At 38.6% G+C, this 13,756-nt stretch overlaps 1 protein-coding gene across 3 annotated transcripts in view; it reads right to left on the bottom strand.

Moving 5' to 3' along the window:
* Nucleotides 1–6,490: 6,490 nt before the first annotated feature.
* The window catches only part of FIG4 (FIG4 phosphoinositide 5-phosphatase), a 91,848-nt gene continuing 84,582 nt past the window's right edge, over nucleotides 6,491–13,756 (bottom strand). For all 3 annotated transcript variants that reach the window (XM_081942466.1, XM_081942465.1, XM_081942467.1), the window contains exons 21-23: nucleotides 12,969–13,051; nucleotides 11,692–11,778; nucleotides 6,491–8,073 (exon numbers count right to left, since the gene is read on the bottom strand). In XM_081942466.1, coding sequence (XP_081798592.1) covers nucleotides 7,896–8,073; nucleotides 11,692–11,778; nucleotides 12,969–13,051 — 348 coding nt within the window. In that variant the 3' untranslated portion in view covers nucleotides 6,491–7,895. The remainder of the gene's footprint in view (nucleotides 8,074–11,691; nucleotides 11,779–12,968; nucleotides 13,052–13,756) is intronic.

Genomic DNA, 13,756 nt, shown 5'->3' with positions numbered 1-13,756 from the left:
ATTTGTTTGCGCTCCAGAGCCTTCAGGGAAGCTCCTGAAGCCTCCAGAAGGCCTCTGTGAGGGGCGGGGGAGGCTGTTTTCACCCTCCCCAGGCTCCTAGAGAGCCTCTGGAGCCTGGGGAGGGCAAAAAGCACACCAAAAGCAGGGGGGAGCGCTGGTCATGCACACATGCATGCTGGGATCGCGCGCACTATAGGGGTGGGCACACCCACACATGACCCCACTGCACTCCCCCCCGCTTTTGGCACGCAATCCAAAAAAGGTTAGCCATCCCTGTACTACAGCAAGAAATGATAGTGAACAGATGACAGGTGACCTAATTAGACTCAAATTAGTTATATAGTAAATAATCCCAGAAAAACACAACACTATATTGCATTTTTTTTCATAGGGAACAGAAAAATGTTCTCTAAAAGAAGGTGTGGTAATTTGTCATATATATAGACAAATTATTCTTTTGAACCCTAACCATTACTGAATTACTAAAGCTTGGTACATGGAGTTTTTGTTCTGGCTTTATTATATTATATCTTCAAGCTTTCCCTGACAAATTGTGAAAATGAAATTTAAATGTTATTTTTAAATTTTGGGTCAGGTAAGGCAATGACGATCATATGCTCCTTTATGAGAGCCCAATCAAAATGTCATTGAGTTGCATAGCTTTTCTGAATATTCTGGCTGATTCTAAGAGGCAGATTATTGAGTTCATTCTCTTTCTCAATCAGAGAATACAAGTCTCTACAATTTCTGCAACTCAAATATGAGATATCTATAACCAGCATTCATTGAACAGAAAAATTTTGTTCATGCCATATTTCAGTTACCTAACCTGTTTATCAAACTTGCCCTGAATAAGATGCCAAAATGAACGGAGTGGACTAATTTAGTCTAGTTGTTAAGGGACCAGGTAAAAAACAGGAGATTGTGAGTTCTAATCCTGACCTGGGCACCCAGTGATTGGGTGACTTTGTGCAAGTCACTGTCCAACCCACTGCAGACAATTGTTGTTGTGGGGAAAATAGAAGGAAAGTAAAATAAAAATGAGTAATGCAAATCAATTCTTTTAGTTTGTCTTAACATGAAGTGGCGTTTTTGAAAGAGGCTCATGTATATATCACAGAAACGTTTTCTAGGAGGCAATCAAGGGACATCACCTCTTTGCTTACATGTCAGCATGGCATAACTATTTAATGTGTTCAAGTGTCAATAAGTATTTAATGTGTCCAGGTGTCATTTAGCACAAGATGGTTAGGATATGAATAACAATGCAGTTGATGAGTTATGAGTTATCATAATAGAAATTTTAAACAATTTCTCAAAAAAGTAAAGTTATCACTATAATGTTCAGTGGTTGGCAAGTTAAAATGTGGAATATATTAATCTGGATGTTTGATACTAATGATGATGGGGGAGTATACTGTTTAGACAGTAAATTTAAATGTAGGCAAAGACAAAAATTAATTGATTTATAGCAAACTTAGTGTAAGAACAACCTCTGGGGATTTATGGAATAACCATCACTTCTGTAGTGCATAATGAAATCTTTTATGACTTTTATGACAGGGTACTAGCAGTTACTTCACAAAACTCAAAAGTAATGTTAAACTAAGAATTGATTGATGCTAGAAAAGTAAGTATTTTTTGAGCAGGAGTGAAAAAAGCAAATAAAATCGATAATGCATTAGAGATCACTGTAATCAGAGTAATTTCAAATAGAGGTAAGCAGAGTGGGGATAATGGTCAATATGTTCAAGGTGGCCAGACTTTATAGAGCAAATGGAATAAAATTGCCGGTAATTAATAATGGTTAACATAAGTTCTCATGGATTTTTGCTGATGTACAATGAACTCAATATTTCAAGAGAGGTTCAAATCTCAAATTCTATTGCATATTTGTTTCTAATCATTTTCATATTATTTAAAAAGAGCATCTAATTCAGGGGCAGCACCTAACTGATTTTAGCTAATCTTGAAAAGCAACTCTTAATTGGATCTGGTCAGTATTTGGATGTGAGATTACAGAAAATGCAGCTGGAATACAATATTGATGCATTCATTGGGAATGGAGCTTCATTTAAAGCAGGGGTGTCAAACTCAAGGCCCAAGGGTTGGATCTGGCCTGCGGGGTGCTTAGATCTGGCCCATAGGGCCGCCCTGGAAACAGCAAAGGACTGGCCCACAGTGCCTCTGCCAGCGAATACAAGCTTGGAAGGGCTACAGACTTTCCCTGGCAGAGGGTTGCAGGAGGCCATCATGGCCGAAAACAAGAACACGGGAGCCCGCTTTTGCTGGCAGTGCTCAGACTACCACAGGCAACCCCAACAGGAATGTCAAGCTGGCCACGTCCCCTGGCCACATCCAACCCCCCCCCCTCCTGAGGTCAAAACCAACCCTTATGTGGCACTCAATGAAATTGAGTTTGACACCCCTGATTTAAATTCATTTTATTATATTACAAATTCCCTTACCAACAATTCCAATGTAGGAATAGCTCATAAAGAAATCACTAAATTGATAATATCACCAGTATGATTAATAAGCCATTGCAAGAAAGGTAGATAAAACAAGCTTTTTTATTTGGGCTTTTTTTTAAGAACATGGAAATTGTAATTTTCTAAAAAACAAAACAAGAACTTAAAAATAATTCAGAAAAAGAAATTGGACTGTTTTTCTTTTCTTTCTTTCTTTCTTTCATGAACAAATTTATTTAGTTGTGTGTTTCTGGATGACATACAATACATAAAATAAACATAAAACATTGGGTTATTTTTGACATAAAGTTTATGAATAAAAAGATAAAAAAACTAATAAAAACTACTTAAGATATGAAAATTGGAAAAATACAAAAAGATTGATAGAGGAAAAGAGACAAAAGACAACTTTGGAGGAATTTTCAGCTCAATTGGAAGGTCAAGCAAGGATCAAACCTGGAGTCATTTCATTATTATGAATGCCAAAAGCATGACCTCTGATAGAATCCATGAAATCTTATCTGGTCGTTCCCATGGGAAGTCAAACAGTTTGGTAAGATTCTTGTAACATAGATGATAAACAATAAAATTTCAGCTTGAGGATATTCACAAGTGGTTCTTGCTGCTTGTGCCTGATATGACTCCCTTCCTCCTCCAAAAAAGTATAAGCAATTTCAGTAACTTAACATCTTTTTTTGGTAGTTCAATAATAATGAAAAAATGATATCCTTCCCATATCTCATCACTTATCAATATTAAATTATACTTTTAAAAAATCTTTCAGTACTAATCAGCAAAAGAGCTATCAGGAATAGTAACTATATATTTTAATCTTAAATCAATAAATCTATTTTTATCCAATTTATCAATTTCTCTAAATCATTAAACAAAAAACTTATCTCCCCATTTATAAATCATTCTTTAAAACTTTATCATTCAATCCTGGTGAAAAAGAAATCCAACTAATATCTACCAGAAACTGCAGTGAATATATTTCAATCCTGATCAGATAAATTCACTTTATTAATGTTCTGTTTTCGTTTTTAAAGGATAATCTTTAATCCCATCAAATAACACCCAGAAGTTGATTTAACATCATTTATTTATTTGTCTCCTTTTAGGAATAGCTTGAAAAATTTCTTTGTCTACTCTTAGGAACAGTTTGATGAGTTGAACAATTTCTTTTAAAAAACCTAACAGGAAAGGGCCTTCCAAGTCTTTCTTCTGATTTATTATTGGCATGACTTTTTATTTCCAAAACTAAAATACAACATTCAACAGAAAAAAGGGAAACAACAAAGCAAAAACTAAACAAGACAAAAAAGTGCATTAAAAAAAACCACACACATATATTGTCCCCCCCAGTTGAATATTGAGATACATTTCAACAATAATCATTTCCTCCCTTGCAAAACAGGTCTACAATTTATGAGATTCTACAACTCTATTTGCCAAGTTAATGTGACCTACCATCCACTTACTTTAAAAAAAAACAGGTAAAGTCAACAACAACACTAAATTTCAAAGCCCTCTGTTAACTATCTATGGTGGCGCAATGTTTAGAATGCAGTATTGCGGGCTAATTCTGCTGACTGCCAGCAGTTCGCAGTTCAATTCTCATCGGCTCAAGGTTGATTCAGTCTTCCATCCTTCCGAGATAGTTAAAATAAGAACCCAGATTGTTGGGGGCAATATCCTGACTGTGTAAACTGCTTAGAGAGGGCTGTAAAGCACTGTGAAGCAGTATATAAGTCTAAGTGCTATTGTATTTCACATGCAGAAAGTCCATGACGGCTTCTCATCTACCATAAACCACTGCAAATTTTTGATCAACCCAGGATCAAGTATCTTCAATTGATTCTTAATAATAAAAGTTTTTCTTAAAATTATAATTGGGATCTTTTCCAACAATTGCATCTCATTCTCCAAAGTCATAATTCTCTGTAGTAGCTCCACAGCAACAATTGTCTTCCGATTGAATATAATAAATCTATTCCACAATCTCCATCAGTTTTCGTAAGAAAGTCAAGTTCATTGCTGATCCACTCTGCCATCTTTAAAGCCTCTTAAATTCAGACCCCTTTCAGCCTTTCTCCAGCAAACCTGCAATTCTTAAACAAAGCTCCTTCTCCTTTAATTCGTTCAGCAACAGACTTCCAATCCACCCAAATGCAAGTGTGGTTTAGCTGCTATTACCTGTATCTGAGTATCATCCTTAGGTCGATTTATGATGGTTGTTAAATCATCAAATATTTTATCTAAATTTTAAGTCAGAGCTTGTAAGTTTAAAAGCATCTTTTTTTGGCTTCCAAGACGACTTTGACAATAAATTGATCTGGCTCTTGTCTTTCTTTTTGTGGGCATTGTAAAAGAGTATATAATGTATAATGTTAATCCTTCATTTATTGTTTTCATTTTTAATATAATCCAAACAAAATGTAGGCAATTCCTCTCAAAAATAAAAGAAGATGTTCCCTAACAAAATGTCTGCAGAAAAAATTTAAGGTAATATTTCTCATGATAAGCGAGTAAATAAAGAGAAAATTCCCATCTCTTCAGAGGGGAAAAAAAGAGAACAAAGATATATAGCAAAGCAAAATAAAGCAGCAACGTTCTTTTAAAAACTAGTAAAATTTAAAATCCTTGCAGTAGACTGGTGCGGATGTAAATCAAATCAGATCACTATCAAAGAGAAAGTCTTTGAGCTGTCACCTTCCATGCAGCAAAAATGAAAATGTTTCCTGATTCCAGAACAAAGCAATAAAAAAGGTAAACATTTCACAGTCTAGCAAGGAGGTATAAAATACATCAGCATTCAAGCAGACAATTAAAAATGTAGGTTGAAAGCAAAAAAGACACAAAAATGTTCAAAACATGGTATTTAAAACCGAGGAACACCTAAAAATAAATAAAATGCTGACAGGAAAGATGGAGACCCAATCCTCTGGTTGCGCTTATTGATATAATTGCAATCATTTGGCTTCCCCTTCCCAGGCAAGTACACAGTCATCAGAGAGTCATCATAGGTCATTCCTAGTTGCTCCAGTTCAAATCTGGGGAGCAGGCTCCCAAAGAGTCGACTTTGGCAGCAAAATCAGTTGTTTGTTGGCAGGAGAAAAAAATGCATCCTATCGCTCAGTATGTCATTTTCTGGAGAATCCTGACACTTAATCCCCTTTAATTATTAAAACATCAACTGGTTTTGTTTGTAAATCAATGTTGCCAGATCTAGAGCATCTTTTTCCTTATTGCTTTTGTAAGGCAGCATTTTTAAAAAATCAAATTGGTCAGCCTCTGTTTTATCCAATAACATGTGTTGCTTTCTATATCTTCTGCTTTAATATCATACTATCTTGTAAGCAACTTCTTGGTAAATTGTTTCCAAGCTGCAATAATTTCTTCTATAGCCAAATAGTGTTGTTTCAATGTATTAATGGGTCTGATAAAGGAGAATATTTGTAACTTAGGGTTTACCCAAACAAAGGAGCATCATCCATCAGTGCCAGTAAGAAGTGGGGTTTGTTCTCAATTTATATTCTAGTGCAGCGATGGCGAACCTTTTTTGGCTCACGTGCCGCAAGTGGGGGAGGGGCGCAGGGGGGTCGTGTGCAGATGGGCCACACCCATAATGCAATGCGTGACCCCCCCAGTGCGCATGCGCGCACAACAGGTGCGACCCCCCCATTTTTACAGGCTTTTTTCACCCTCCCCAGGCTCCAGAGGCTTTATAGGAGCCTGGGGAGGGTGAAAAGAGCCTCTCCCACCCCCCCCGGAGGCCCTCCGGAGGCTTCAGGGACCGTCCGGAGGCTTCCCTGAAGCCTTCGGAACGCTTAAAATGACCCTCCGAGCAAACTGGAAGTCACTTCCGGTTTGCTCGGAGGGTCATTTTAAGCATTCAGGGAAGCCTCCGGACGGTCCCTGAAGCCTCCGGAGGGCCTCCGGGGGGGGGGGGGGCGGGGGAGGCTCTTTTCACCCTCCCCAGGCTCCTATAAAGCCTCTGGAGCCAGGGGAGGGCGAAAAAATGGCTTTTAAAAACGGTGAACTCAGCTGGCCAGTGCGCACATGCGCGCTGGCCAGCTGACAGGGCAGCGCCTCACGTGCCCTGACAAATGGCTCCGCGTGCCACCTGTGGCACGTGTGCCATAGGTTCGCCATCAGTGTTCTAGTGGCTTGCCCTGTCAGTGTTAGTAGGGGTGGTCTTAATGGTTCTTTGATTGGGCTGTTTACTGTTAGCTTGTATGGCAATTCCTTGATTGGGAGATTGCTTACTTTTTCATTTTTGGTTTGATTTTAATCTTAGTGTTAATTATTGTTGGTATTACTGTAGGTTGGTATTATTCCTAGAGAACAGAAGTTTCATAGATTATCTCAGAAATACATCACACTCTATTTTAGAAAACAATGTAGAGTGAACGATCATAAGTGGTGCACAGTCCTGTAAAGATTCATATTGATACAAGCAAGCCTCAGATGATGACCATGCATTCAGGTGACCATTCAAACTTTAATGAATGAGGGGACTTACAGTGGCCCCATGGTCATATGATTGCAATTAAGATGCAATAGAAACTGACATCCATCCCTGACGCTTGTGCAACAATTCCAAGGCCTTCATGATAGATGGCAACAAAATTGTCTTCTGCCATGCCTACTGGGCTTGTTTCAGTGAAGACTGTGGGGTTGGATCTGCAAGAGGTGCTGTCACAGAAATGCAAATGGTAGAATCTCCTGTTTGCAATGCACAAAAAATGCTAAGCATTCCTTTTATTTTATAATCAATTGGGCCTAATGAAGATGTGGACTGTAAATTAGAAACTATGGAGTTCTTGGTGCTCTGTGAGCTGATTGTATGTTTGCAGACATTTCATTATCCAATTTTCTCCATATAAACCCCTCTCTCCTTTATCAAATAAAAATTTCCTTATCCTGATCTCTAATAGAAAAGTATTAGAAATTACTTTATTGTGGGCATGTTTTTAAATTGTTTTAGGTATGTTGCTAGGACTTTGGCCATATATAAAAGTTGAAGTAGAGTTTAATTTGATGGCAACTTTTCACTCTCTAACTATGCCAAAGTGTGCATATGCATTTACTTATCAATGTCTATATATGTGTATACATATATAGTATATGTATGTGCTTACATCTGTACACAATACTGCTTATCAAAATCTTTAATGTTTTCAATCCTTCTCAAAGGTTATATTCAGTTCTTTTTTAAACTAATTATTCACACTTGAAGTTACTTGTATTAGTATCCCAAAGCCATTAAAGATAAGTCATCTGTCCTCCTTAGAGTTGTGGGAGAAAAAAAATACATACAAGAGGCATTCAAGGTACTTCCCTTCTAATTTTCCTTGCAAGTGCTATCTAAGATTTCAGCGGAGTTACATTCAGAAGAGATGAGTGCTGGCATTTTTTTTTTCATAGGTATCTATTCCTAATATACTCTCGGTATAGGAAGATGTCCTCTTTTCCCAAAGGCTGCATAATACCTTTGCTCGCTTGGATGTGTGCATGAAAAATCTCAATAGATTTCCTGTCCACTTTAGGTGGCTGGACTTCATAAATGTTGTCTTGGGAGAAAGCAGAGATGGGTGTTCTATGAAAAGCAAATGAAATAAAATGAATGTTAAACTTAGGAGAAATTTCAAGAGGTAAGAGAGAAATTCTGATCAGAGATTTCCTTGAATAGACATCAACAATGGTATCCTATTGCGCCGGCTGGAGGGGATGGGAGTCGGAGGCACCGTTTTACGGTGGTTCGGCTCTTACCTCTCCGGCCGGATGCAATATGTGTTGACAGGGGGGCAGAGGTTGACCCTGAGGCCACTCTCTTGTGGGGTGCCACAGGGGTCGGTCCTCTCGCCCCTTCTGTTCAACGCATATGTGAAGCCGCTGGGCGAGATCATCCGTGGTTTTGGGGTTGAATATCATCTGTACGCTGATGATACCCAGCTGTACATCTCAACCCCAAGCCACCCCAACGAGGCTGTCGAAGTGATGTCCCGGTGTTTGGAAGCCGTCGGGGTCTGGATGGGGGACAACAGACTCAAGCTCAACCCTTCCAAGACTGAGTGGCTATGGCTACCGGCACCTCGGTTCAGCCAGCTGACTCCATCGCTGGCCATAGGGGACGAGCAATTGCCCCCTGTGGACCGGGCGCGCAATTTGGGCGTCCTCCTAGATGCCCGGCTGTCAATGGATGACCATGTGGCAGCCGTGGCAAGGGGGGCGTTCCACCAGGTTTGCCTGGTGCGCCAATTGCGCCCCCTACTGGACCGGGATGCCCTACGCATGGTCACTCATGCGCTGGTGACGTCTCGCCTAGACTACTGTAATGCTCTCTACATGGGGCTTCCCTTGGGACGCGCCCGGAGACTGCAGCTAGTCCAGAACGCGGCCGCGCGGGTTGTCATGGGGAGTACCAGATACTCCCACGTAACACCACTCCTGCGCAAGCTGCACTGGCTGCCTGTGGTTTTTCGGGTGCGTTTCAAGGTTCTGATCACCATCTTTAAAGCGCTCCGTGGCACAGGACCTAGTTACTTGCGGGATCGCATCCTCCCACATACATCCCTGCGGCCAATTCGCTCTCACAGGGAGGGGCTTCTCCAGGTGCCGTCCACTAGGCAATGCCAGCGGGCGGCGCCAAGGAGTAGGGCCTTCTCTGTGATGGGCCCAACACTCTGGAATGACCTCCCCCCCGATATTAGAACCACCACGGACTTCCGCTCCTTCTGACAAAAATTGAAGACTCACCTGTTCAGATTAGCTGGCCTGGCATAATTATAACTTTTATAACTGTTACCTCCTGGAAATATATTTTTAACTGGTATTTTAAGGGTATTGTTTTAAATTTAATTGATTTTAGGGGTTTTAAAGCCATATTTATATTCTTGCTGTACAGTTCTTTTAATTCTTTTAACCTCCTCCATATTTATTTATTTACTTATTCATCTGTTTATCTATTTAATGAATTTTATTGTGGATGATGTATTTGCTGTGTGGACTGTACACCGCCCCGAGTCCCTTTTGGGAGAGGGGGCGGTCTAGAAGTGCAAAGAAATAAATAAATAATAAATAATAAAATAAACAATACCATTCAAAGCCTTCTTTTTCTTGATTATTCACATGGCAATATAAAAAAAAGTGAGTGACATATGCCATACATGTTTTACTGTCCATTATGGTGGGGTTTTTTGTGACATTATTATATATTTTTCCAAAATATCTGCTACTGAACTGAAGCTCACAAAACTTCAGCATGCAAAAAAGAAGGAAAGGATGCAGTCACACAACCTGAAAAAATTTGCCTATTCCTAATGAAATGGAAGGACACGCCCCAATACTTTTCAGGAGTCTTCTGGGCTGCTTCAGCCTCTCATGGCCCTGGAACATGATATGCTGGTTGGTTGGTTGGTTGGTCAGTCTATCTATCGGTTATTAATTTAGTTAGTTAATAATCAGAGGGAAACATTATTGTGTGATCTGTTTAATGATAACAAGGCTGGCAGAACCTCACTAATAATCTAATTTGATTAAACTTCCTCAAAATTTAGCAGTAATATTAGCTGCTAACTTTTCTGTTTCGCTATTTTTTGCTATCATTTATGATGGTCTCTTAAGGAACTTATATCTCTGCTGGATATGTTTATTTTATTTTATTTATCTTAATTTTATTTTTAATTCTACCCTATTTCCATGTCACTTGATATTACTGAAGTCTGACAAATGATCAATGCAATTTCATTTTGCTGTCCGGTAGAAGTTCAGGTGTTGGAATGAGACTGTAGAGACTAGTTCATATCACGGCTTCACCATGGAACTCATGAGGCGACTTTGGAGCAGGAATTAACTGTCACCCCAATCAACTTAAGTGTTATTATGTAGTTGAAATAAATAGAAACGTCTATGCACAATAGTGAGCTGTAGAAGGAAGGTGGGACATATAAAAGACAAACCATGTCATAATAATAGTAATGGTATAAAATCTAATTGGGCACCTGTTGTTCTGCTTATGCAACTACTTTAGTCAATAGAAGAGGGACGGGTAAACAGTCCTCCTTTGTCGCTCCTGCCATAACTAAAAATTGACTCTGAAGGCTTAGGGACTAGTTAAAACCAATTTTGGTGAAAGGCCTATGCGTAGGAAGAGAAACTTCTCTTGTGTAAGTTGAGCAAAGATATTTCTCATCTTTAAAAAAAAACATGTTCCTCTTCTTTCATGATTGATTGTCAGTGTTAACATGGCAGACATCTCTTTTCTGCTTTTCAATCAATCTACTCTGCGGTTTTCACTTCTATGCAGCATTCTCCTATGATGATATTTCATCTGTTTCAGTACTGTGATCATGTAATGTCCTACCCTGCTTCTGTAATGGCTTTGCTGTGATCTCACATGTAGGCCAAACACTCTTAATAGTCTGGTTTCCTATGAGGTTTCTATTCTTACATGTAAGTACACAATATGCTATTACTTTTACTCTTCCGATCCCACCATTCAAAAGTCTTCAAAAGATTCTGTTTTTCATCCTTGGCATTCTGAACATTAGGAACTGCCTAGTGAAACCACCTATTACTTTATTATTCCATAGGTCCATTTCATGAAAACACTACGGACTCTTAATGTTCAACATAAACTGGAAGACGGTATCTTAGATTTGTACAGTCTCTCTCTATATTGTCTTACAAAATAAAAATGTAAATTGTAATTCTGTTCCGAAAGACAGTATTACTTTTTTAAAAGTATCATTTTAATGTTTACTAACTATTTTGTTAAATACAAAAAGGACCAGGATCCAATCTGGGTCGGTCACTGGGACCAGAGGTTTTGCCTTTCGAGCTTTCGAACTCATGCTGGAGCCCATTTTCAGGGAACTTCTCTCTAGCCTAGACAAAAGTTGGCTACAGAGAAGTTCTCTGAAGATGGGCTCCAGTATGAGTCCAAAGCTTGGAAGAGAAAACCTCTGGCCCCAGTGACCGACCCAGATTGGATCCTGGTCTTTTTTGTATTAAAATTTTGTATTTTGTATCCCATTATCCTGGGATACGTATATTCACCTTTATTCATGACAAAAAGGACCATGATAATTGAAATGATGATGATGATGATGATGATGATGATGATGATGATGATGGTACAAAGATGAATGAGAAAAAGATTGGTAAAGAACTTTTGAAACATTTTAAGTAGACAGATTGAGTACTCCATACTTACAAATTTATAATTCCGTCTAAGTTTTTAGGAGAGAAAGTTTGGGAACTTTTTTCTTGCTTCTGTTGACTCTGTCCCAACTGAACAAACCTATGAACAGAGACAGAACAAGCACACTTGGAAACGTACTGTCTGAAATAATGAAAATAATATGTTTCTTGCAGACTTTGTAAGAGTCATACATCAGTTAAGGGACATCAAGTTCCATTAAAGGCAGCTTGAAAATACAATATCCTTTCCTCGAAGTTAATTTGTGAGTGAGTAATGCAGGAGTTGAAATACTTTTAGGCTAGTGTAGTTACATTTGAGGGTCTTCATAGCTTTCTTTTCACTAAAAGCCAAATACATTTTATTCAAAGGCTCACAGAGTAAATAAAGAACCTTTTACTATTAACATGCTAGCGTACAAAAGTAAGACTTTATTTATTAGACCTATAACCCATGCACGTAGCATGTATCTTACATACAGAAATATATGCATTCTTTCCCTAGAAAGAACATTCCTAGTGAGAATGGAGAAGTCTTTATGTGAACACCATCTAGTTAATTCATTTGTTGAACTAGACTTAATGCCCAAAAGCTTAGATATTGCCAGGTAATGGGTTCCAATGAGGCCTATTATCAAGCTGGTTAAAGAATACCATACTCTAGCTCCATGCTGTTACAGCACCAGGCTTAAAAATACCAGCATTAGCAGAAAAGAGCAATATATATTGGAGTCTTCCTTATTCTCTTCCATACATTACTGTGAAATCCACAGACAATGGAAATTTGCTCTTAATAACAAGAAACAAGCTGAGTGATGTGCTATGCAAGAGATGGCAGAGCTTAGTATCACTTGGCAAGCTTTTTAAATCAGAGTTAGAGTGGCTAGCATCTTGGATTTAAGACTGTGGAAATTGAGATGTAAAATTACATTTAGCAACGCAGCTAATTGTGTGATCTATCTTGTTTTATATTGCTGTTTTAAATAAAAAACGATTAAGCATGATGTTAATAACTACCACCCATACTTTTTACTTCCAGATTTTCTTAGAGATAGTTTTTTTTAAAAAAAAGAAGATATATGAATTTATTTTAGAGATACACAATTAAACAACCTCTTAATGATCTATACCCAGTAACCTAAGCAAAATAAGCAATCTGTGAATTCTCTCAATAAGATGAATACAATGTAAGTGTACATACTTCGGGTTGAAACATCTCCATTTTTCTTTTCTTTTTCAAATATTTAGGTTTGCGTTCTTTCAGCACCAGCAGGATAATAAAAAAAAACCTACCTCGTATATATGCTAAGATCATCCTCTGAAGGAGACTCTGAAAGATTAATTCCATAGACATCTTTGGTAGGTGGCACTACATTCTGAAACAAAGCAAGATAAAATCTTAGGGGCGATATGTCTTTGATTGTAAATTTATTCAAATATTTCAAGAAATACAATTTAAAAAGCAGCAATAGCCAACCCTCTCCTCCAAGAAAACAATGAAATGCAATAAACCCAATAACAAAGCAGAGGCACAAGTGCTTCCCAAAGAAGTAATCGTTAAACGCAAAAAATTTGAAAGGACATGCATTGCATTGTGTTCAAATTAGTCAACTATTATTGTATAATACACCTGAGAACCAAACACAAATATAGAATTCAATAATTATTAAATATAATTCATATCATAGAAGGACGGATTTAAAACTACCAATACAACAATTCCCTAATACTGTTGTGGTCCGCTGGCGGCCTGCGAAGCTGGCAGCAGAGTTGGACAGTGAGGAGGTTGGGGAGGAACATGGGCCAGTCTTGGAGTCTGGGAAAGGCTCGGATGAGGGCTCTGCAGCAGAGGCAGAGAGGGGGTCAGGGCCTTCTGGTAGTTACATGCTATCTCTGGAACCCCCGGAGTCTGACATCAGCGACGCAGAAGAACAGTGTGTGCCTGTTCCCAGATGTGCAGAGCTGCTGGACGGCAAGAACAGTTAAGACAAAAAGGGCAACTTGGGAGTAAGGCTTGGAGATGAATGGCTACTCCCATAAGACATAAAGGAGGAGCAAATGGACATGAGCCTTTGCAGGAA

This window comes from Natrix helvetica (assembly GCF_964273705.1).
Source record: "Natrix helvetica genome assembly, chromosome: 2".
Lineage (NCBI taxonomy): Eukaryota > Metazoa > Chordata > Lepidosauria > Squamata > Natricidae > Natrix > Natrix helvetica.
Note: the sequence above shows the minus strand (reverse complement) of the source record. Positions and strands in the feature narration are given on the sequence as shown.